This window comes from Talpa europaea, assembly GCF_964194135.1.
Source record: "Talpa europaea genome assembly, chromosome: 8".
Lineage (NCBI taxonomy): Eukaryota > Metazoa > Chordata > Mammalia > Eulipotyphla > Talpidae > Talpa > Talpa europaea.
In genome coordinates, this window is record NC_140075.1 from 71,393,729 (window position 1) to 71,418,952 (window position 25,224).

The 25,224-nt window shown below is 36.5% G+C and overlaps 2 protein-coding genes across 5 annotated transcripts in view; one reads left to right on the forward strand and one right to left on the reverse strand.

The window, feature by feature from the left end:
• The window catches only part of LOC311174892 (uncharacterized protein), a gene marked incomplete at its 5' end in the record, with an annotated part of 32,044 nt that extends 30,042 nt beyond the window's left edge, over positions 1-2,002 (reverse strand). Inside the window, one exon of the mRNA XM_084239680.1 lies at positions 1,906-2,002. Coding sequence (XP_084095806.1) covers positions 1,906-2,002 — 97 coding nt within the window. The remainder of the gene's footprint in view (positions 1-1,905) is intronic.
• Positions 2,003-12,221: 10,219 nt separating this feature from the next.
• SRP54 (signal recognition particle 54) overlaps positions 12,222-25,224 on the forward strand; it is a gene marked incomplete at both ends in the record, with an annotated part of 30,382 nt that continues 17,379 nt past the window's right edge. For 3 of the 4 annotated variants that reach the window (XM_084240024.1, XM_084240025.1, XM_084240026.1), the window contains 6 exons: positions 12,222-12,299; positions 14,327-14,418; positions 15,493-15,577; positions 19,638-19,742; positions 21,041-21,107; positions 21,188-21,245. In XM_084240024.1, the coding sequence (XP_084096150.1) occupies positions 12,222-12,299; positions 14,327-14,418; positions 15,493-15,577; positions 19,638-19,742; positions 21,041-21,107; positions 21,188-21,245 (485 nt within the window). Of the gene's footprint in view, positions 12,300-14,326; positions 14,419-15,492; positions 15,584-19,637; positions 19,743-21,040; positions 21,108-21,187; positions 21,246-25,224 lie in introns of all 4 variants that reach the window. The other variant, XM_084240023.1, reaches the window with a different exon arrangement.

The window sequence follows — 25,224 nt, forward strand, 5'->3', positions numbered from 1 at the left end:
ACCTCTCCTGTCTCGACGCTGCTCCCCTCAGCAGTGTATTTCGGTCAGTCTGCCTGTTCTGTTCCCTGCTCTGTCTCTGGTGAATCCTTTCATTCTCCCGTGAGTCTGGCCTGCACGCCCCTGTTCTTGTGCAAATAAATAAATCTTAAAAAAAAAAAGTTTTATATTAAAACACACTATTTTAACTTGTGGCACTCTCAAAATATTCACCTCGTAATAAACATTCTTCAGAAACACAAGTTGTTGGGTCTCCCTGATAGAGCAAGCGGTTGAATGCAGCGCTGTGAAGCTGTCCGGCAGCTGGCCAGGGAAATTCCCACATGGTGCATAGCAGACTTCTCCTGTCTCGCCCGCTGCTCCCCTCAGCAGTGTATTTCATCAGCCTGCCCGTTCTGTTCCCCGCTCTGTCTCTGGTGAGTCCTCTCTCACCCTCCTGCATCTGGCCTATACCCCGGTTCTTGTATAAATAAACCAAATCTTAAAATATATATATAAAAAAAAAGAAACACAAGTTGTTTTCTAAATTGTTTGATAAATTGCTTCAGCTTCTCTGACTACACAGCCTACTGAAGAAAAGCAGATAAAGTGCTTTCTAAAACATAAAAATCATTTAGTCAGTGATATTGATTCTTGCTTACAAAATTATCATCCAAAACAAGCTTTTAAGGGTTTTATTTTGAATATAGCAATTCAATTGCTGCCTCTAAAACTGGAGATTTATTTAACATATGGCTGCACAAAACAAATCTCAAGGTTGAGGATATTTTAGTAATCATACAATTGTCAGAACCAGGCTGCAAGTGGCATCATTGTAGACAATGCTTTTGGAATAAATAATCTTGCACTTAAGAATGTGTATAAAAAAATAGACACTGAATCAACTGGGATATGAAGAACAAAAATGGCATAACAGGGTTTAAATGATAGGACAGGAAACTGAGCATATTCCGCAAAATCCTGTCTTGAATCTTATGTAAATAAGATGTCTGGTTTTCTCTACTTTCCAAGTTAAACCTATTAGATGTCCCAAGTTAATTTTAGTTTGGCATCTTATCTAAAACGGACTTCCCCAATGCTTAACAATAACACTCAAACCTACTGATTGACTCTGATATCAAAAGATAATTCTAGGAAGGTCAGGGTTGGAAATCTCAAAATTGGAAGTCTTTAGCAAATGTGAATATTTCAAGTCATGAGAACAGATGAAAATAACCGCCGGAAGCAACATTTAGGGGTATAAAGGCAGAGTTTTTCACAGCTATCAAACAACGAATATCTTATTTCTTAGGTTTCCCTAAGCTTCCCTTTGCCAGATTTGGCAAAGTATTCAATACTCGACCTAATTACATTTCCCCGAGTCTAGCTTGCGCTTTTTATTACTATAATTAATTTTGTTAAAGGTTCAAAATCAAAATCTTTCCTCCCTTTTGATCTTCCCTGGAAAATAATGCTATTAAAATGATTGATCCATTTTATAGTTGAGAAAATAAACGCAATAGGTACAGGTGATTTTAGCTCCAGCGTAAAAGCTTTACAGCTTAACACTTCTCTTGCAAGGTTCTTTTTCAGGTACTATCCTATTGGTCATCGCAAGTTTGTGGAGTAATGGGGGGACTACCCTCCCCTCGCCCTTTTTTCTTTCAGAAAAGGAAATAGGCACAAGGAGGATCTAGCGGTTTGTCTTAGGTCTGCAGCACAATCACAAACCACCCAGAGCCAGAAGTTCCTGCACCCAGTCCCAAGGAGTCCGAACCTTTCAAGGTCAGACAGGGGCCCCGCGGCAGAGCAAGAGACCAGCAGAGACCCCATGGAAGGCCTCACCCAGTTTAAGCAGTTTAAGTCCCCAAGGTCAACGCCCATAGCATATTCTTCCCCAACCGCCTGCATCTGGCTGTGGTGGCTTACGGGTAGTTCGCATCCACTCGAGCAGCGCTGGGAGGTCGGCCGGAGCCACCGTACGGAGCAGCTGCAAGATCGCTCGCCTCGCCGAGCAGAATTCCATGTCGGAGCCCAAGCTGCGCCGAGAAAGGCTCGCAATGCGCACGCGCAAGTAGACCCGGGCCCGACCCTCGGTGGAACCCGGTCTCCCAGGGCAGCGGAAGCCCTAAGCCCCGCCCCTTTCGGGGAGTTCTCACGTGAGCCCAAGACCCTCACCCTCTCTTGAGGCCCGTCCCCCATCTCTCAACGTTCCCCCGCTCAGCGGGCGGCGCGAAACCTAGTCACCTTTTCTTAAGGTGACTCCTCTACCCGGCCTTCTTTCCTGAGGGCGCCTTCCTAAAGAGCTTTCTGTGTTACCATTAACGTCGCTACCAGTGTCAGTCAGAGACTGAAAACAAACAGTAAAAGCAGGTGCAAGCCAAGAAACGGCTCAATAAACCGGTACGGGGCCTGCAGGAACGCGGCCGGTGCCCCGGAAGCGGAAGTGCGTCCCCGAGTGAAAGGCTGGACTATGCTGAGTGGTGACGTTTCCCCATTGGGCGGAAGGTTCGGGGCCGTAGTCGGGCTTCCAGCTGGTGGGAGTTGGCGTCGCGGTGCTGGGCGCTGGGACCTCGGTGGATAGAGTTCTGGAAGCGGGTCTCTGCTCCGCGGTGGCGTCGCCCCTGTCCGTCTGATCCCCGCTCTCCTTGGTTCTCTCCCACGGCGTGGGGCTTCGCGAGGGAATCCCCGGCCCCTTTGGGCCACGGCGGTAGCGGTGCCTTTTGAGGTAAGTTTCTGCTTTTTCCTGCCCGGAACACGAACTGGTAAGCTCGGAGCTGCCCCGGCCCTGCTAAGGGGTGTAGGGACTCCAGAGGGAGAGGGCTACCCTGGCCACACGCTGTCACCGAAATTGAGGTGTTCTGGCCCTTTTTCATCGAGTGCCCTCCCCAAAAGTTTTATTAAAAGATGCAGTGTGACCCTTTTAAGTTGCCTTCAGATTTACCCGAATTAAAGTAGGTACAGGCAGTTGCAGGCCTGACTCTGCTTTGCTGTTCTGATCAAGAATTTAGATGTTCTGCTTGCCCCGAAACATTTTGATTTGTACCAGATTTTATTTCTCCGTGTTCATTGTGCTAACACATTGTCCTGCTTATAGTGGGCGTTCGGTACATGGATGAGGAAATCAGTTCAATGCCAGTGATGAGTTAAGCTATAATGATGGCTTTCTCTGTAGCCTTTGACTTTACTGACCATTTCTTTAAACTCTTTCTTGTATTGGCTTACTTGATGCTATTCTCACCTAGTTCTTAATTCTACAAAATATTTACTTATTCTTAACTATAGGAATACAGAAATAAATGACAAAACCCTATTGTTGACCAGTTAACAGTAGAGTGAGAGAGGGGCGCACAAATATACATTATATCAATATGAGTAATGATAAACTCTAATAAGGTTTAAAGGGTCAAGAGAGCTATGGGAACACAGGTGAGTTAGTGTTCCTTAGGAGATTTGTAACCCTGAGCAAATTGCTAGTCCATTCTAGCCGGTTTCCTCATCTACCTAGTAAGTTTATTATGATCATGAGAGATTAGGTAATATGTTTGAAACAGTACTTGGTGTATAGCAATGGTAGTGCCATAAGGAAGGGGAAATATTTCCCTCAAACCTCTTTCTCTCCATTTTTTTAATACGACCAATTAGTATTTTCCAGACTAATACAAGATACTGTGCCAAAGCCTCTTCTAATCCTCCTTCCAAACAGGTTACCCCTCTAATTCCACCTACCTGGGAAATCTGCACCTGCCTCTGGAATGTAGTAGGATAACCATAAACAGCTTTTTTTTTTTTTTTTTAATGGTTTTCTTCTGTATGCCTTTGGAGAAGAAGTAGGAATCAGTAAAGGTTTCCATCCCTTTGATTATTCTCAGTCTTAACTTGATGCTCTCCTTTAATCTGTGCCCTATTACTGTAACCTAGATGGTCTTCTACAGGTGCTCCAGGAGAGTTCTCATCTACATGTCTTATTTCCAGGGTATTATCCTTGTATGCCAGTCGTTTCCAAACCTTTTTCTCTGGCCTTTGTCTTATGAATTATTAGTACTTTAATTTTCTGCAAATTAATTAGATTCAAAACCAAATTTTCTATGTTTACCATTCTTTTCTTTTTTATTATTACATATAATAAAATATATGTAAAAGTGTGCAGTGATTCCCAGTATGTTTTGAGCATTGACCCATTGTTTCTTATATTTTATATTTGTAAGTTCAATTAAAAAAGGATAATAAAACACCAGTGTACTCATTATCCAACTTTACAAATAACCTTTAAAGTCTCTAAACCTTTTCTTTATTAACTCCTTAACTTTCAAATTAGCTTCCCCTTTTGCTTTCTATTTATTGACTAACGGCATTGGTAGCTATTTGGTTTTTCAAATAGAGCCCTGGGAGTCATTTTGCCTTCCGTTTTACCTTAATTTTTCACAACCATTTTGTCACTAGGTCCTATATGTTCTGCTTCAATTAACCCTTGACTTGAGCTGGTTCTCTCCATTTTGTCTTCTGCTTCCTTACTTCAAGCCCCTATCACTAGATTAGATTTTTGGAGTGTAAATAATGTATATAGTTTTCTTGCTATCAGTTTTTCCACCTCCAATGTGTTTACTACTTTGTCTCAAACTTTAAAAATATAAACAAGTTTTTTATTCCTTTGTTCCTTTTTTATTCCTTTGTAGTGATTATTAATCCTGGCTGCACACCAAAATATAGCAGTGAAAAATATAAATATTTTTCTCTCCTTGTCAAGAATTTAGATGAAGCTGCTTCCCCTGCCCAAACCTTTTGATGTTATTTATCCACAGAGATTTTGATGATCTGATTTTTAGCCTATAGGTATTAGCTAAATTAGCTATATTAAATACAGGCATATTTAAACATATGCGTCTTATCCCTCCTTTTCCGTATTTTTGGACTATGTTCTTTTCAACTTCAAGGCAGATTACTTCAAAGGAATTGTTTTGATTTTGTTTTAACTTTCTTCTTGGTGACAAGTTTACATAGGATTCTTTTGTAATTGAGCTGACTGTTAAAAAGTAATGATTTCCATTATTTTTGAGTTATTACTCTTCTGCTAATGGAAATGGAACATTTAGCTTACCTTTTTTTTTTTTTTTTTGCTGTTAACCTATGAGGTGTGGCAGCGGTTTTATTTTTATTTATTTATTTTTTTAATATGAAAATAAGTTTTAAACTTTGAAAACAATATTTTTAAAAAATTTTATTTTATTTATGCATAAAAGAACTGGGATGTAGGCCAGAGGTGCCAGATAGGGGTGAGAAGACTCATCAGATATAGAGTAGGAAGCAGAATAGGCAGATCTTCTGAAATACACTGCTGAGGGGAACAGCAGGCAAGACAGCAGAGATCTGCTGTGCCATGGGGGTTAATTCCCTGGCTGGGGATTGAACTCGTGATACAGTGGCTGGCCATAGCTTAATAGCTCTGAGACTTTAACCCCTGCGCCACCACAGAGGCCCCCAAAAACAGAATTATTTTAATGAAAAGAGAATTTCCCAATACTTTTGACATATTGAATAATATCTTTGATGCAAAACTAAGACATAGAAGTTGGTGGTCTGATGCATAATTTATCCTCAAAAGTTAACAGAGCAATCTTAATGTGTGTTAAATTGATATGATTTATTGATTTGGATTGGAGCTTTTCTTTTTTTTTTTTTTTTTTTATAGAGGCATGCTTTATTTATTTGTTTGCTGGTTTGTTTGTTTGTTTTGTTTATACATGCACTGGGTACAGTCAGAAGCGCGGGAGGGTGAGAGAATTCACCAGAGCCAGAGCGGGGAGCAGAGCAGGCAGAAGGACCGAAGTACACTGCTGAGGGGAGCAGCGGGCGGCAGGAGAGGTCTGCACGCCATGTGGGACCCTCCTCTGGTGGCCGGGGAGCAGCCGGGGATTGAACCGGCGCCGCAGAGGCCGCGCGCAGTTTCGCAACCCAGCGCTCAACCGCTGCGCCACCGGGGAGGCCCTGGATTGGAGCTTTTCTCAAGCTAGGACATTTCCTAAAGTACTGGATAGGTATTTAATGAATGAATAACTGGATGAATACAAGTGGCAACTCCATTTTAACCTTTAGTATAATATCACTCTGATCTCACAAGGAGTGTGTGAAAATAATTAATTTTCCTTTTGACCTAAAAAAAAAAATACTCTTAGTCATTGCAAAAAAATTGGAAATTATGAAAAGATACATAAGAAATTAAAAATTACTAGGTATTCCCTATCTAGAGATTACAAATGTTATTTTCTAACAGTTTAATTGAAAGAAAATTCATAGAACATTTTTATCACTCCTTGAAGAAATCCCATACTCATTAACAGTCACTCATTTTTTCTCAAGTTCTAGCAACTATTAATACAATTTCTGTCTCTATAGATTTGCCTCTTCTAAACATTTCATATAGTATGTGGTCTTTTGTTACTGGTTTCATTCATTCACTTATCGTAGTATTTTCAAGATTTAGCAGGTATCACTAAATTTCTTTTTATTATCAACTAATAGTGCATTTTATGGATATGCTACATTTATCCAGTTATTAGTTGAAGTTGTGTTCACTATTCAGCTAGTATGAATAATGCTGTCAAATTATTATTCATGTACAAGTTTTTATGTGAATGTATGTCTTTTCTTGGAGGAACACAGGACTAGAATTGCTTGATTATATAGTAACTATGTTTAATATTTTGAAGAATTGTTGAACTGTTTTCAAGCGACTGCATAATTTTACATTCCAACCAGCAGTTCGTGAGGGTTCTCATTTTTCCACATTCCCATCAACATTTGTTATTATCTGTCTCTTTGAGTATAACTATCCCATGTATATAAAGTGGTATCTGATTGAGCCTGTTATTTACATTTTCTTGGTGGCTAATATCATTTTTTGGATTTCTTTATAGGAAAAATATGAGTTATACAACTTATGCAGTTTGTATTCTTTTTGCATTTAAACATTTTTAGTATTAACAAACATATTTGCAAAAGAATTTCCACTTCTACTTACTTGTTCATTTCCCCCCAAAATCATAATTCTTGTGAAACCTTTCCTACATTATATGCATAAAAAATACAATTTATAGGAATGTATGTATATAAAATTATTATTGATGGTTATCAAGGAACAAGTAGGGGTAAGATTAGAGAAATATTTTCTATCTTCAATTTTTCTGTAATGTTTGATTTTTACAGTGAACATATATCTTCTTGTGATCATACAGCATAAATGTAATTTATTTCCTTGGAGGACTACGCAGACTCAGAAAGAAAAAACATCCTAAGCTTAAAATTAGCATAATTATATTACTTATTCAAATATAATATTTTTACCATATAAAAATGCCTTTAGACTATTTTTCTAAATATATTTTCCTGTGGTCCCAGACTATGAATACAAATGCTATACAGAACTTTAAAAAATATTACTTAGCATTATTGTCAGGATATCAAGAATTGGTTATGGGCTGGTGATTAGTTTATAGAAAAGTATGTAATATAGAAGTAATTTTTCTAAAAATATTTACTAAATGTAATACATTTAGTTCTTTAGTTTAATATTGATCCAGTAAGTTAGTTCTGAGTAGGGCTTTGAAGACCTTTTTAATAGAGATTTTTGTTATAAGATTTGAAATCTGTAATCATTTGGATCTGTTTATATAATCTCAGATCAGGCATAGTTCCTGCAGGAATATTTATAATTTCTTATGTAGAAAAAAGTCACTGTTTGGACACTGCAGCTTCTGTTGAATAATAACCAGGTATTTATAGTTGCCTTTAAATGTTAAAGATTCTAGGGGTTGTTCCTGAGTAATGGGACAGGGACTTTAGCAGAAAATTTCAGAAATATTCCAATATACGCACACTGAAAACTTAAGAAAATTTCCAGTATACTCACACTTCATTCAGATAATACTATAAGCAAGTTGGTATTATTCAACAAAGGGAAAAAGTGAATAGTTAACTTGCTAGGCACTTGCAGTTTATACTTATTGTCTCATTTAATCCTCACAACATCCCTTCAGGGTAATTTCTTTGATAATGGTATTATCTCCATTTTGCAGGTAAGGAAAGTGAGGCTCAGAGAGATTAAGTAACATGCCCAAAGTAACACAGCCAGTATGTAGCAGAGCTGGGATTTGAATCCAGGTCTGTCAGACTCCAAAGCCCATGCTCTTTCCAGTACTTCACACTGCAGCAGGTAAGTATGCTACTTGGCCCATGATTGCTTTACTTAGGGCACCCAGACATGAGCCTCTTTCCTTCACCTCACTATCCAACTCCTGTTAGAACATATGATCAGATCTTATACATCCTGATTGCAGTGGTAATTTATCAGTTCTTTCTGGACATTGTAGTTAGTTACTCTTTCCTGAAGAGGAATGTATGCCTTTGCTTTCAAAATGATTTCTTGTAGTATAATAGCAAAATTTGTTCCTGGGGTTTGCCAGCAGAAATATCCAACTCTTGTTTAAGGTATTCATACTCGAGCACCTAACGCTGTATAGCCAAGGGACTGTGGGAAATCATTTTGCGTTTTTGTCCTAGTCCTGGCTTTTTTATATCATGAAATTGTTGTGAGGGTGAAATGAGATAATAGATGTTAGACTGTACGAAGTGCTATATAGTAATTCTTTAAACAACCCCCTCTAAGTAGATTCCCCTTTTTTGAAATTTGAGTGTACACAGATTTACTTCTATAAATGTTTTTAGTAAGCCAAGAGAGTTATCAGTATGCTTGAATTATAAATTACTCCAATTTGAGATACAGTGTTAGCTATTAAACATTAAAATATATATTTTGTATTTTAGTGTGCACATCAGAGTAAGGTGAAGTTGTTTTTTAAGACTTGTTGGAAATGCTTTCTGAGGAAATTCTGAAAAGTTATAATAAGTAATAGCAAATGAATATTAATTTTATAGTATCAGTTACCTAGGTCATTGATTTTCTTCTGTCACATTATTTTCACTGTTTTAGGGTATTATGGAATATATGTAAGGCTTTTTATGACTTTGGTTCCTTAGTCTTGTGTTTTCGTTAAGGTCTTAAATACATCATTCATTCATACAGGCTTACTAAATATACAACTGAAGATGTAGTGAGACCATAGGAGAGCGCAGAAGAGGCAAAAATTCCTGCCATCGTGCTCCATACATTTCAGTTGGGGAATAGAGACCATGAACAATATAAGTAAATCATAAGTTATTTGGTAACAGAAAAGGAAGGGGGTTTGTAATTTTAAACATGTGATCAGGGAAGGCCTCATTGAGAAATTGCATTTGTACAACTATCTGAAGGAGATGAGGGAGGGAGCTATGTTAGCCAGAGAAAGAACATGCCAGCTAGTAAATAGTCAGTCCATGCCTTGAGGTAGAAATGTGCTGTAGGAACAGCAAAGAGATCAGTGTGATAAAGAGAGGGGGAGAGGAGAGGAGAGAGAGAAGAGGCAGAGAAGAAGGAAGGGGTGGGGTGGGGGAAGAGAATGAGAAAGAGAGAATATTAATTTGGGAGTGCCTTATAGTCCAGAATTGAGAATTAGGAAGTCTTTGAGATTTTAAGCAAAATTCTAACATCAAGGCTTTCCTTGAAATTGTAGAGGAAGCACTGTATAAATAAAAGGTGTTACTAGATACTGTTCCACTACTGAAATGGAGATTTGCTAATCAGGCAAATATATTTTAAAAAATAAGCTGCAAGAAAGTACTTACATAAGTATAATATATTGGAAAACTTCACAAAGTTTTTTTCATAACAGCTAGTCAACTTTGGAGATAGGTATATTTTTTTGAAAAGATTTATTTATTTATGCATAGAAGAACTGGGGTAAAGGCCAGAGGTGTGGGGGGTGAGAGGATTCACCAGAGACAGAGTGGGGAACAGAACAAATGAATTGACTGAAATACTCTGCTGAGGGGAGCAGCGGGTGAGACAGGAGAGGTCTGCTGCACCATGTGGACAACTCCCTGGCCGGAGATCAAACTCGTGCTGCAATGGCTGAGGATAGCTTCAGAGGTTGAACCCCTTGTGCCACCAGGGAGGCCCGAGATAGGTTTATTTTTAAGACTTAAGTAATATAACTTTAAAAAGCATTATTTGTTTATGACATGATCTCTAAAAAAGTTAATTGTGGTGTCATAATTAGGATTATATTGCTACTGGTAACACATTGGTAAAGGAGGTGAACTGAAACATCTGAATCTTAGTTCTTACCTGAGGAGTATTTACTTAAGCTATAATAATTTAGTATGATGAATATGGGTTAAGAAATAAAAAGTTCTGCATTTTATGAAGTAGTTCTTTTTTCAAGTAAAATGACCATGTAATCACAAAAAAATTAACGGTAAGCACATTTTTTTCAATTCTAGCAAGTGCTGTTAGTAATTTTTTAGGTTCTGAATTACCCAGTTTTACTTAAATGAAAGTGTTGTGTTTAATATAGAGTTTAACCTGGAGTATCTCTGCGAGGGCTAGGTTCTTAAGTATATTCCCACTCCTATTTCTTTGACTGCCCTCATCTCTCCACTTAACCTATGTTAAATGAGCCCAATCTTTGGTTCTCCTTTTTCTTTTACTTTTAATTCCTGTATATAAGGAGGAGGCTTGAGTGTAGATAATCTTGGTTGACTAAATTAGACCATTTTAGCATGGTGGAGTTGTCTAAACAGTTGTTTTGAACAGCGAACCTTTCTGCCACTCCTATTTATATTGGACATTTGCTATTTCTTAACTAGGTTTTTTAGAATCCTTTGCAATCTATATCTCCTTCTGCCCTGATCAGAATATTTTATTTAATGTCCTCCAAATAATACTCAATAATCTAAAGTAATAATGCAGCCATAAGGCATAAAATCCCCTAAGCTTTTCCATGTCTCCATTTCTGCTTCTGCCATTTTGCCTTCTTCAGATTCCCTTTTGTCTTCTCTACCTGTTCAAAATTCTACCTTTATTTCTGAATCAGTTCATGTTCAACCTTAACAATAAGGCTTATTATTCTGTCCATTTGAGCTTGTTTGAATTTTTTCCCTTTGAATTTTTACAGAAATAGCCATTGGCAGTTGACCATAAATTTTTATTGCTAGCTTTGAACTAGTACTCAATGGTATTAGTCAGGGTTTTCCACAGAAACAGAACCAATAATGGGTGTGTGGGGGAAGGGTAGAGAGGGAGAGGGAGGGAGAGAGGGAGACAGAGACGGACACAGAGACGGAGGCAGACACAGAGAGACAGACACGGAGACAGAGATTATTATAAGCAATTGACTTGAGTGATCGTGGAGCCTGAGAAAATTGCAAGAGCCATAGGGTGAGTTGGTAAACTGGAAACCTCTGGAGAACTGAGCTGGTGATAATATAGTCCCTGTCCAAAGACTTGCAACTTTAGACCCCAGAGGAGCTAGAAGAGCTGATGTTCCAGTTTGAGTCTGGAGGCAGAATTAAACTGAAGTCTCCTATATATAGGAGACAATTTGAAGGCAATCAGGCAGGAGGATTTCTCTTACAGTATTTATTTGCTATTCTTTGTTTTTTAAAAAAAAATTTTTTTTTTGAAGATTTATTTCTGTATACAAGAACTGGAGTACAGGCTAGATGTGTGGGAGGGTGAGAGGATTCACCAGAGACAGAGTGGGGAACAGAACAGGCAGACTGACTGAAATACACTGCTGAGGGGAGCAGCGGGCGCGACAGGAGAGGTCTGCTGAGCCATGTGGGACCCTCGCCGGCCGACCAGGATTGAACTGGCGCTGCAGAGGCTGTGGACAGCTTCACAGCGCTGCACTCAACTGCCTGCGCCACCAGGGGAGGCCCTACAGAGTCTTTTAATGTAGTAAATTAGACGGTATTCCTGGTGGAGATTTTATCTTTTCCCTTTTCAGTCTTTTTATTTAAAAATGTACATGATACATCAGTTTCTCATATTCACAAGTATGTCCAAAGTAAGAACAAATTTAATTTGTGATATCATTTTCTTAAAGCATACTATCTTACATGTTAAATTTTCTGATTGATACAGAATATTCCAATTAGGTATTCAAACATAAGGCATCATAACCAAGCAGTAGATTTGGCATTTGGACCTGTTGGGAACCTGCAGATTGAAGATACAGAATCAGAAGTTAAACTAAATACTTTTATTAAACTTTTTAATTATGCAAACTGGTATTGATTGTTTTCTAATGTTTTTATTTAATTTTCTTCCTTCCTAGATTTTCTTGTAATCACGTTTTAAAGCCTTCAAGATGGTACTAGCAGATCTTGGAAGAAAAATAACATCAGCATTACGCTCACTGAGCAATGCCACCATCATCAATGAAGAGGTATGTAAAATATGTGAAACGTGATTACATACCATCACTAGCATTAGGGAGTTTTTAGATAGATTATTAGTAATCTATATGTTTATATTTATCTCAATGTAGATTTAATATCTGTAGATGAAAACCAAAAACTGGGTATAACTAGTGTTTTTTATTGAGACGACTATTTTACTATTCATTGGAACTTTCTGTAATAAGTTACCAAAAAAAATCGAAACAATGCTTTACTTTATAAGTGCAAATAATAAACATTTTATTTCTGAAAATAGCTAAGATCTGGAAATATTCTTTGACTTTCTCTCTTGGTATAGGCTTAAAACTTCAATATTTTGCTTCTTGGTTAAGCATGTGCATACTTGACCTTTGTTCCTTAACTTTTATGATTCATTTTCTGTGAAATTCTCATGCAGTTTTTTGGACATATTATAAGCTGATTCCTTATATGGTACCTGAAGTATTCTTCCTCCTAATTCTTGTTTTAGGTTTTCTTTTTTCATTTTTCACCATACAGTGTACCCTAATGGTTGTCAATTGAAAAAGATGGTTATAGTCCACAAGTATACTTTATATTTTGTGGTACCAATGGAAATGTATTGAATTTGATTTTGGAAGACCTTGTTTAGCATTCCACTTAGTAACTGTGATATGAATTTGGCCAAGTCACCTTCAGATTCCTTAATGTATACAATGAGAAGATGTCATTTACTTTATAAATGGCTTTAAGGATAAATGAAATGATAGATGAAAAGTACTTTCTAACTTAGAAGTCTGAAAACAAATTCTATTGAATTTAATATCAACATTTTAATAATCCAATGGAATCAAATAATTTGGGGACCATCTTTGAACTTATTTAGTCCAGCCTCTCATTCAACAATACAGAAAATAAGTTTTACATGTTTGTTTATTGGAAGAACCAGCATTAGAATAGTTTTTCTAGTTCCTCATCTAGGGTTTTTCCAAATAATTATTTTTAATAATAAATGATAACTTAAACTATTGTTTACTCTTTGGAATTTAGAATAAATAAGACATCAGTTTTCTAAACAGTTTTCCCTGTTGTGTAACCTTTTTATGCTCTTGTGTTTATGGCAGAGAAAAAAGAAACCAGGGAGAAGAGCTTGGTGGGAAGTAAAAGTAGCTGTTGGTTGAATTGGCAGCTTCTCTGTTCTTGGTATTGTGCTGCTGAGCAATTAACTAGGAGAAATTCCTCTAATTAAAGGACACTTTAGTTTTTACGAGACCCTTTTAGTGATGGATAGAGAAATCTGATAAGCCTCTGTAGGACTTATGAGGAGAGTTGAAGATGGAAATTAATTCAGGAAGTATTTGAGGGCCCAAGTTTTTGCAGACATTCTTAGTGACACTGGAAAGATGTAGCAGTGAATAAAGTAGACTAAAATCCTGCCCTTGTGGAACTTACATTCTAGTGTACAAACACTTATTTACTTGAGCAGTTAAGGCCTCATCTTTCCTTAAGACTTTATGGCTTGTCACCTTTTAACCATAGTGTTTGGCACCTCAACAAATAAGTGATGATAACGAGTTATTAATGGAGGATAGTTTCCTTTGCAACTTTGTTCCTCTGCTCTCAGTGGAAATAGTCTACTAACGTCAGATTTGGTCACTCTTTTGGTCACATTTTCCTTATGGTAATGCAGTTAAGCAGATATGAATTAAACTGCTATGTATCAGCAACAGGAGCTGTTTGATGCCGTAGAAGACTTCGATGGCAACATCCATTGTTCAGCTACTTTCTTTGGTTTTTGAATAGTCTTTACTATTATTGCTTTAATATAGTAGTAAAATAATGGTAATTTGTATTTGTTGGAGAAAAGTAAATGGAATGTCTTATTTTGACAGACTGGCTAGTCATTTAATAAGATTTTCTCTCTAAGGTTAACTGAAAAATACTTCCTCTCCAATAGTGTAGAATTGTTTTTATTAGGCTATGGTAGTATATAATGACTGATAACTACTCTTATTATGTGATTGAAATGATATACTGGACATTTTATTATTTGCAGGTATTAAATGCTATGCTAAAAGAAGTATGTACAGCATTATTGGAAGCAGACGTTAATATTAAACTAGTGAAACAACTAAGAGAAAATGTGAAGTAAGTAAAATCAATCAGGTAAATAACAAGAGGAATTCAGTACAGAGTTGAGTTAACTAAAAAAGCCTGCTATATCATGAAACACTTCTGCTATACAGCACTGGAAAAGAATAAAACTCCTATGTTGAAAGAATTCATGTATAGTATGTTTCCATAATGATGGTTCAAAGAATAAATTGCATGTGGCTTTCATTTAATTGCAGATTTCTTTCCATTTTACTACTCCTTTATTAGGATGGATTTAATCGTATGCTATGTAGTATTTTAGTATGAAAACCTTTTAACAATTCAGATTCTTTTTTTTTTTTTTTGTGGGACCCTTGCCGGTGGCCGGGAATCGAACTGGCACTGCAGAGGCTGCGGGCAGCCTCGCAACCCAGCGCTTAACCGCTGCGCCATCAGGGGAGGCCCTTAACAATTCAGATTCTTTACAAAAAAGTGGTGTCATTTTACCCTCTTCAAAGTTAAGATGACATTAATCAGCATCCTTCATTATTGGAGAATTGTATTCTTTTTTCTCCTCCTTTTGGCTTCTCTTTTCATACTTGAATGCAGGAATGATGTGTGTAGTCTCAGTTATTGTGTTTACTGGGAGAGGCACTGACTAGGGCAAGGCATATAGACTAATACAGGAACCTCAATTAATTGTTTGAATCCTTGTCTTGCTCAGGCTATCCCTCCTTTTTGTACTATCAAACTGGGTAATGATAGAACTAACAGCCTTTAAGCATTTCATACTAGAGAAAGTGGCTGTATTTTCTGCTAAGTATAACAATATTTAAAGTATATAAGCTGCTAGAAAGAGAAATAACATTAATACTTTGTAGTGATATTAGGACAAATATTTAGACTGAAGGAACAAAGCCTTGAAAAACTAACCAGTCTTACTCTAATATTTAGTAAATTCTTATGATATAGACTTTTGAATCTGTAGTAATTATATTCCTGTTAGTTAAAAGGCTGTTGATATGAGTGATTGAATATTCTTACATTCTTTGGTGCTGCAGCTGTTTTTTTAAAGAGTGTATTAACTGGCTTTTCTTCCTCCTCCCTCCAAATATCACCATCATGAAGGTCTGCTATTGATCTGGAAGAGATGGCGTCTGGTCTAAACAAAAGAAAAATGATTCAGCATGCTGTATTTAAAGAACTTGTAAAGGTAAAAGTGTATCAGAAATTCTATTTTTTTCTTCAGAATAGCACATGTTTACTAATAATCTCCTAGTATTTTTTCCTGTATTGTGTGAATGATTTCGTTTATTCTTTTGGTTCCATACAGAGTTGTGTTTTGAAGAAGTCCGTTATCTTGGATGGTTATGTCTTTTCGGTTTTGTCTTGTAGACTAATTTAAAAAAAATACAGATCTAAAAGAGATTGAAGAAATTATCCAGTCATAGATTGTAGTTAAAGTGAGACAGCTAGTTACCGGAAGGACCCATTTTGATATCCAAATTCTTTATGTGGGCCTCCTCTTATTATTTCCAGATTGCTTTTCATCTGGTGCCTGAGGTCAGCACAGGATGAGTGAAAATCTTTATTTGTAGATGTTGGCATATATAGGCAATTATGGAGCATCAGATTTTTGATAAGGAACCTTTATTGAGTATCACCTTTATTCTAGCTAAATGCTGCTGATAACAGATGAATAAGACCAGCCCTCATACTCAGAAACTTATGTTCAAGAGCAGTTTGGAATTATTTGTAATAATACTAAGACAGTAAATGCCCAACACTCTCTTTACTGTATTGATATTTGCACCAATAATGAAAAAGCAATATAAACAAAACCATTGGGTAAAACTCCCTAGCATGAATCCAGGCAGTGGTTCCAAACTATACAAGTAGTTATTGTATTTCTTACTACTACACACTTGCTGTAAAAAAAAAAACAAAAAACAAAAAAACACTTTTACTTAATGTCCTTGATAGAGTAGGGTTATCATTTATACTATATTTTGACCCTTGAGTTTACATGTTCTATAAAATTTTATATATTTTTTTTCATTTTGTTTATTTTATGGCAGCTAATAGTCTCAAAAATCTTTGTCTTCATCAGATGTTTGATCTCCCTGCAAAGCTTTTGGTTTTTGAGCTTGAACATGGAGCTTTACTCCATCAGTAACATGATTTTCCTGTTGTAGTTCATTATGAAGTTACTCTTCTGAAGAAAACTGTATCCACCCAATACTTCAGTGAAAGCCAGTCTCTTTGTCAAAAGAGCACTTTCATACATGGCCAAACTGTGCAAAGTGTTCTCTTAATTCATTTAACTTAGCATTCCAGGGTATTTTTCTCATAAAAGCAATGTATCAGCCCGTACTGGTATGTAATGCCATGGCACCTCTTACTGCAGAGGCCCCCATTTTTAGGTTGCTATAAGATTTTATGTGATGAGATGGGAAGAAATCCCTTTTGCTGAATATTGAAATTTGATGTTTGTCTTGAGGAAAGCACATGTGTGATTGATTGCAAGCTGAACTAGCTTCTTTCATAAAATACCGTTTTTACAATAAAGAACCATGATGTGTATTTGCTATATTTATGATGATTATAAAGGAGTCTAGAGACTAAAAAGATCAGCACTGCTGTTCTAGGGTGCATGATGGATCCTGCAAGAGAAGATGGATTTATAAAATCATTATTCAGCAAAGCATCTATGTTCCAAATAGTAGGTTTGTAAAGGGTCAAATGGTTCAGTTCTCAGATAAAGGGAAGTGGAGGTGGATGTAGGGTAACATCAGTGTTCTAAAAGGATTCAGGAAAAAGGTTTTGTTCAGGAAAAAGGTTTTGCCTATTTCAGAAGGCCTGTGTGTGGGGAAGAGATAACAAAATTAGTTTTCTTTTCTCTGTTCTCTACCACATTCCTCAAAATTCAGGTCTTTTGTGTATCATAAGACTTGTATGATATCATCATGGACTCAGCAAGCTATCGCTCTCTTTTTTTTTTAAAGATTTATTTATTTATGCATGCAAGAACTGGGGTACAGGCCAGAAGTGTGGGTGGTGAGAGGATTCACCAGAGACAGAGTGGGGAACAGAACAGGCAGACTGACTGAAACACACTCCTTAGGGGAGCAGCACGTGAGACAGGAGAGTTCTGCTGTGCCATGTGGGTTCCTCCCTGGCCTGCCTGGGGTCGAACTCATGCCCTCAGAGGCTATGGATTGATTCAAAGTGCTGTGTTTAACCCCTTGCATCACCAGGGAAGCGCAGCAAGCTATCTCTTAAAAACTGTATAGTTTAGGTTTTGTGGGTGGTTCATTTGGCTTTTGTTGCAACAATTCAGCTCTGCTGCTATAGCCCACAAGCAGTAAATGAATGGTGTGGCTGTAGTTTCATTAAAACTTTATTTATATGTAGTTTGCCAACCTTTGGCCTAAGATATTAACTATTATGGCTTTATGGAGAAACATCTGATCTTTAAATATTTAGTTCAAAGTCATTCCTTGTAGCATTGATGAGAAAAAAAAAAACCACTAACCTTCATTGAATTGAATGAAACAATGTTATTTGAGGACATGCTTTACTTACATATTTCTCTTTAAGAACCTATCCTTGTTGTTAAATGAGGACTTACTGTACATGTTTCAAACTCTAAACAACTTACTGGTTAATGAATTGTTTTTTAAAATGAACTTTTAAAAAGCAGCATGCTTATTAATTTAAATATTGCCCTAATTTCCCATTGGTCATTATAAAATTGGTGTTTATTTTTTACTAGCCTTAAAATAGAGAACTTTATAGAGCAGCCAGTGGTTGAAATTGGATAATTTAACATTTGAATTACCTAGAAAATATTCCACATGTAATTTGTAAACATATTAAATTGAACACAAAAATAGGTGCTACCCAATATGGTAGCCATTCACCACATATGGTTATTGAATACTAATAATATGTCTACCCCAAATTGAGAGGTGATGTAAATATGAAATACATGCCAAATTTGGAGACCTAGTATGGGAAAAAGGAATATGAAATATTTCATTAATTTTAAAATAGAGATTACATTTGGTAATAACATTTTGGATATATCAGGGAAGTAAAATATTACTGAGGGATCCAGGGGTCCCTCAGTCCCATACCACCCTCCAGCAAGGTGGAGGAGCTGGCAGCAAACCAACTGTTGTCCACTACTTGACCCATTGGAAATTAGAGGGATGGACCAGATGGCCTTGCTCTCTCCAGGAAAGGACTCTTGAGGCCTCTGGTCAAGATTGAAAAGAGTACGCCACAGGTAGCAGTGAGGACAGGCAAGGAGTCAGCATTTATTGATTAGCAAAAACAAGAAAGAACACTCTTGGAAGACCCTCTGGGCATGAGAGACTCTAAGGTGCTAGACTGGTGGCCTATGTAAATGTCACAACTAGTTTTAGGACTGGTTTTGGGAACAAAGGAATTGAACTTCACTCACTGAGAAAGCAAGGAGAGTGGACTTAGCTAACCTCCATGTGGTGTTGCTGTTTGTGGGCACCAATCAACATGGTGGTTGTGCAGGTCTTGTGACCAAGGTGAACCTCTCATGGAGGCTGTGTGCCCACAGCACTAGACTTATCTCAAGTCTGTGACTCTTCCATAATGGTCAATTTGATAAGCTGTAAAAAGATAGCTCAGGAATGCCTGGGCTGGCGAAAATTATAATAAAAACCATGGGCCAAGGAACTTGATGATAGCAGGTGCCTAGGCCTAGACTCAGAAAGCTTTTTTAACTTCCATTTTACCAACCTGTGGGAACAGCAAATTTTTTTCCCTTGAGTCCTGTTCTGACCTTATTCTGGGACTGTTCTTGTCCCAATATCACTTTTTTTTTTTTTTTTAATGTCACTACTAGAAATTTTAAGATTCATTTGTGGTCTGTACATATATTTTTATGTTCTATTTCTGCAGTGTTGATACAGATTGCTTCTTTGGTTCAGACTTGGCATCACTTTTTATTTACACCTCAGCTTCTTTTAAAAGTTTTGAGATCCTTACCTCTGATTTGGTTTGGGAGAATACGTTGCTTACAGCTTCACAATACATTATTTTAGATTCTTAAATTTCACTATGTGTATACAAGGGAAATTGTAGAATTGTGTTAGAATGGTAAGATTATGGGTAACTTTTATACCAAAAATGTCCTTAAGTTATTTTTACAATTTAAAAGTTGTCATGAGAGGGGTTTTAAATGCAAGCATATGCTTACTTGATTTTATTCTTATTTTATTTTTGGTACATAGCTTGTAGACCCTGGAGTTAAAGCATGGACACCCACTAAAGGAAAACAGAATGTGATCATGTTTGTTGGATTGCAAGGGAGTGGTAAAACAACTACATGTTCAAAGGTAAATTATACTTAATTTTTAACAAGTTATGAAAAATATATATTTGCATGAATCAAATTTTATGTTAAAGCCAGACTTTTTTAGAATGGTTGTTTTACAATTTGTGTAGGATAAAAGCTTTTTGTAGGATAAAAAGAATCTCATCATCTTTGATTGCTTTTAATGAGAATGGTAGACTTTTCTGGAACTATACTATTTCTTTCATCATTGAATTTGATCCTATCCTTTAAGGAAGTGAGTATGTGATTTTTGAAGAAGAAAAGATGGGAAATTCATTTTTATCTCCTTTGAAGCAAGACTTCCTTTTCAGAGAATCTTACCAAGCATAATAATCGGCATACCTTGTTTTTTGTTTTTAAAGATTTATTTTTTATATATACAATAGCTGGGGTACAGGCCAGAGGCGTGGAAGGTGAGAGGATTCACCAGAGACAGAGTGGGGAGCAGAATAGGCAGACAGACCGAAATATGCTGCTGAGGGGAGCAGCTGGCGCCACAGGAGAGGTCTGCTGTGCCGTGTGGGACACTCCCTGGCTGGCTGGGAATCGAACCCGTGCTGCAGAGGCTGTGGACAGCTTCACAGCACTGTGCTCAACCACTGTGCCACCAGGGAGGCCTCGGCATACTTTGTTTTATTGCACTTTGCTTTGTTGTGCTTTGCAGCTAATTCTTTACAAACTGTGCCTGTGTGGCAAAAAGATTACAATTCACTGAAGGCTCAGATAATGGTTAACATTTTTAATAATAAAGTATTTTTTAATTAAGGTATGTACATTGTATTTTTAGACATAATGCTATTTCACACCTAAAAGATTATAGTGTAAAGATAACTTCTGTATGCTCTGGAAAACAAAAAATTAATGTGACTTTACTGAGCTTTATTATTGTTCATCTAAAACTGAATTCAGTGTCTGTGAGGTATGCCTGCACCTTTGTTTTGCATATCCATACACTAAATTTTAATTCACTATTGAATGCCAGATTTTGTTTCGTAAGACTCAACTGTGTTGTAGTTTGGGGAGGGAAAGGATTATTTTTTAGAGATTTATGTTATTATTTGCTTATACTTAATTAACAATAGTCGTTACACTTTACTGTAGTCATTTGTTGTTTGATCATTTTATAGTCATTGAATATAACAATTTAAACTGTTTAGGAAATTCACTGTATTAAAGAATTTAATATAAATTTAGGAGAATGAGCAGTTTTACTTTACTCCTTAAGTAAATGACAGTAAGCAGAAAAATTATGTTTCATTATTTGTGTATATTGATATATTTTTAATCTTTCTTTCTCAGCTAGCATATTATTACCAGAGGAAAGGGTGGAAGACCTGTTTGATATGTGCAGACACATTCAGAGCAGGTAATGCATTCAAATTTGAAAATTATTTTCTGTAGTTTTAATTTCCAAGTTTGAGGATACATTAATTCTTTATCTTGTAGGGGCTTTTGACCAACTAAAACAGAATGCTACCAAAGCAAGAATTCCATTCTATGGAAGGTGGGTTTCTGTTTTTTATTTTGATACTCATATGGTTTATCTTTCTTGTCTCACTTTATTAAAATGCAACCAGATAGCATTAAAAAATCTTTAACCCTTTCTGTAACAAAGCAGGGGTATAATTAATAAATAGTTATCTTTTATTACTATAACATTAACTCTTCTCATCCAGCCTGATAGATCAGAGTGGACATCATTTATTTTATAACTGCCTATATTTATCCTGCCTTGCATACTTTCTTCTTCTCCTTCTCAATTCCTGTTGGTTTTTTAACCACTTTTCAGAAGCATTACTCCCCGCACATACTGTTGAATTCTGTATTGTTTCTTTGTATTACATTTAAAAGTTTTTATGTTTGGTCATCCTGAAAGGTTTTATAGCTGTTTTTGTCTCAGGTAGAAATTCTGGTCATTGCTATACTTTACATGATATATTGTAGTTCAGTTAGGTAGTTTGTACCTTTTAGAATGATTAATTTTAAAAAATCGAGTGTAGATTGAATTTAGGACTTGTTTGAGGGACTGGTAATGTTTTTCTTCTCAAATTTTATTGATTTCCCATTCATTTACATAGCTATATAATTTTTCAAGTACAACTTTACACCGCCCAAGTACACATGCTTTATTCACCCTCCATCAAATCTCCATTGCCAGTACCCTGTCATCTTCCCTTCCATACCCCCTCCTTCCTCCCTCCCACACCTGCTCTGGTAATTACTATCGTTTTCAGAGTCTAAGAGTTTTTTGTTGTATTTTGCCATTTTGTTTTCTTTGGTTATTGATATTCCACAAATATAAATAAACCAGTAACTGTCACTTTCTGGCTTATTTCACATAGCATAGTCACCTCATAATCCATCCATTTTGTCCCAGAAGGCATTATTAAATATTTTTAATGGCTGAGTAGTATTCCATTGAGTCTATGTACCACACTTTCTTTATCTAGTCATCTGTCAGTGGGCATTTAGGTTGGTTTTATGTCTTGGCTATAATGCTATAAACATGGAGTGCATAAATCTTTTTATATTAGTATTTTCATATTTGGGGGTATATCTCTAAAGATGGTATTGATGGATCATATCGTATTTCCACTTTTAGTTGTTTGCAGAGTCTCCATACTATTTTCTGTAACAGCTGCCTCAGTTTACATTTCCATCAACAGTAAATGAATGTTCCTTTTTCTCCACACCCTATCAGTTTTTGTTGTTTCATTCTTTTTGAAGTAGGTCATTCTTAAAGGGCTGAGGTGATATCTCATTGTGGTTTTGTTTTTGCATTTCTCTTATAATAAGTGATGTTGCTCATTTTCTCATGTGCAAAGGCCATCACTATGTGTTCTTAGGAGAAGTAGCTGTTTAGGTCTTTTGCCCATTTTCTGATTGGGTTGTTTATTTTTTTGTTGTTGAGTTGTATGAGTTCTCTTTATATTTTAAAATTAATCTCTTATTGCACATGTGACATGCATCTCCCAGTTCATACAGAGTTTGCCTTTTTGTTTTTGTGGTGGTTTCTTTTTTTTTTTTTTTAATAATAAATTTTATTTTTATATTTCCCATACAATTGCAACCCCGCCATTTTGACCCCAATCCCTCCCCTCCCGCCCCCCACTCCCCAAAAAGTGTCTCTGGTTCATAGTTTTTTGTTGATTTTGATTTTCACTTTCTTAGTTATTCATTTCCCTGGTCCCTTATTTAAGTTTTCTAGATTCCTGCTATGAGTGAGACCATCCGGTATTTTTCTTTTTCTTTCTGGCTTATTTCGTTGAGCAGGATCCCTTCCAGCTCCATCCATGTTGCTGCAAATTGCATGTGTTTATCTTTTTTGAATGCTGAGTAATATTCCATGGTGTATATGTATGTGGTGGTTTCTTTCAAGGTGCAAAAAAGCCTTTTAGTTTGATGTAGTCCATTTGTTTATTTTTGCTTTTGTTTCCTTTCATGTTGGAGTTGAGTATCCAACTATGTGATTAATGTCCAGGAATACGTCATCTGTACTTTCTTTTATGTATTTTATGGTTTCAGGTCTTACATACAGGTCTTTAATCCATTTTGAATTACTGTTTTGTGTATGGATTTAAATGATGGTCTAGTTTCACTTATTTGCATGTAACTCTCCAAGCTAGGAATTTTTTTTTTTGGATAAGAACTACCTTTTTTTTTATGCATACAAGAAAATGGGGTACAAGCCAGAGGTGTGGGGGAGGATTCACCAGAGCCAGACTGGGAAGCAGAACAGGCAAATCTACTGAAATACACTGCTGAGAGAAGCAGCGGGTGCAACAGGAAAGGTCTGCTGTGCTATGTGGGTATCTCCCTGGCTGGGGATTGAACTGGTACTACAGTGGCAGCGGATAGCTTCATAGGTTGCTTCTTAACCCCTTGCGCCACCAGGGAGGCCCTGGACAAGAACTACTTCTAATAAAAGTTTAAAAATCAAGGAATATACCTTTAGGATGAACAATTTGCAATGATAAAATTTAGCTTATAATTACTTGAATTATTAACCAAAGCCAGACCATTAGATTTTATTAGTCTTCTTAATACTTCTCTTTCATGCCTGTAAATTTAAAAATGTACTCTATTTGGAGTAAAGTATTAGTGGTCATTATTATTTTGGGAAAGGAATGGGACGGGTGAAGGACTTAACTATATCTCCGGTGTTAAGTTTACAAATCTGGAATACATGTTAATATACTATTATTTATTTGGAGGTGGTAGATACAGGGATTTATTATATTTTCATATGTCCTGTTATGTTAAAAAGCACTTTATAAATGTAATTTTATATAATTAAAAATTCTAAACTAAAGAAAAAGTGAAAGTATTCACAGTTTACTGCCCCATTATCAGTTTTTAGTATGTCCAGCTGTGCATTTTTCAATGTCTATGCAAATAAACACAGAGATACATATGTTTATATAAACTGTTTTAAATTAGAATGGAATCTCACAGCACTTTGTACCTCGATTACTGTGTAGTGGTTATATGTGTTGTATAAATTTGTCAAAACTCATCAAAGTGAACACTTAACACAGTGCATTTAATTTTATGTAAATTTATCTCTATAGAGTTGATTTAAGTGAGATTTAATAATTTTAGACTAGTCTACATAATGTTTAATTCTTTCTTAGGTGACATCATTGTATATTCCATTGTGTGAATGTATATAAATAACCAGTGCCCTTATGAACATCTTTGATCATATTTCTTTGTAAATTTGTAAATTTTATTTTAATTGTATCTTTACCATATATAAAAATCTCCAATAATGATCAATCTCTGTCTTCATTTTTTTTTTTTAAAGATTTATTTATTTATTCATACAAGCACTGGGTACAGTCAGAAGTGCGGGAGGGTGAGAGAATTCATCAGAGCCAGAGCAGGGAACAGAACAGGCAGAATGACGAAATACACTGCTGAGGGGAGCAGCAGGCCGCGGCAGGAGAGGTCTGTCACGCCATGTGGGACCCTTACCGGTGGCCAGGGATTGAACTGGTGCTGCAGAGGCTGCGGGCAGCTTTGCAGCCCAGGGCTCAACCGCTGCACCACTAGGGGAGGCCTCCCGCGCTTCATTTTTACTAGCTTATTCTCATCTGCTTATTTTTCTGCATAAGTTTCAGAATTCCTTATCAAGTTTCAAAAAGAAGTATCTCCCTAGAATTTTGGTTTGAACTATATTGAAATCAATTAATTTACTATATTCTTATAGTCATTTTTACTATATTCATTTTTACTATATTCATGTAGTCATTTGGCTATCTGCAATGCCTTTTTTTGTTAAAATTTTTTTTTTTTTAAAGATTTATTTATTTATTTATACAAGATTGATTGATTGATTTATACAAGCACTGGGTACAGTCAGAAGCGCGGGAGGGTGAGAGAATTCACCAGAGCCAGAGCGGGGAGCAGAACAGGCAGGAGGACCGAAGTACACTGCTGAGGGGAGCAGCGGGCGGCAGGAGAGGTCTGCGCGCCATGCG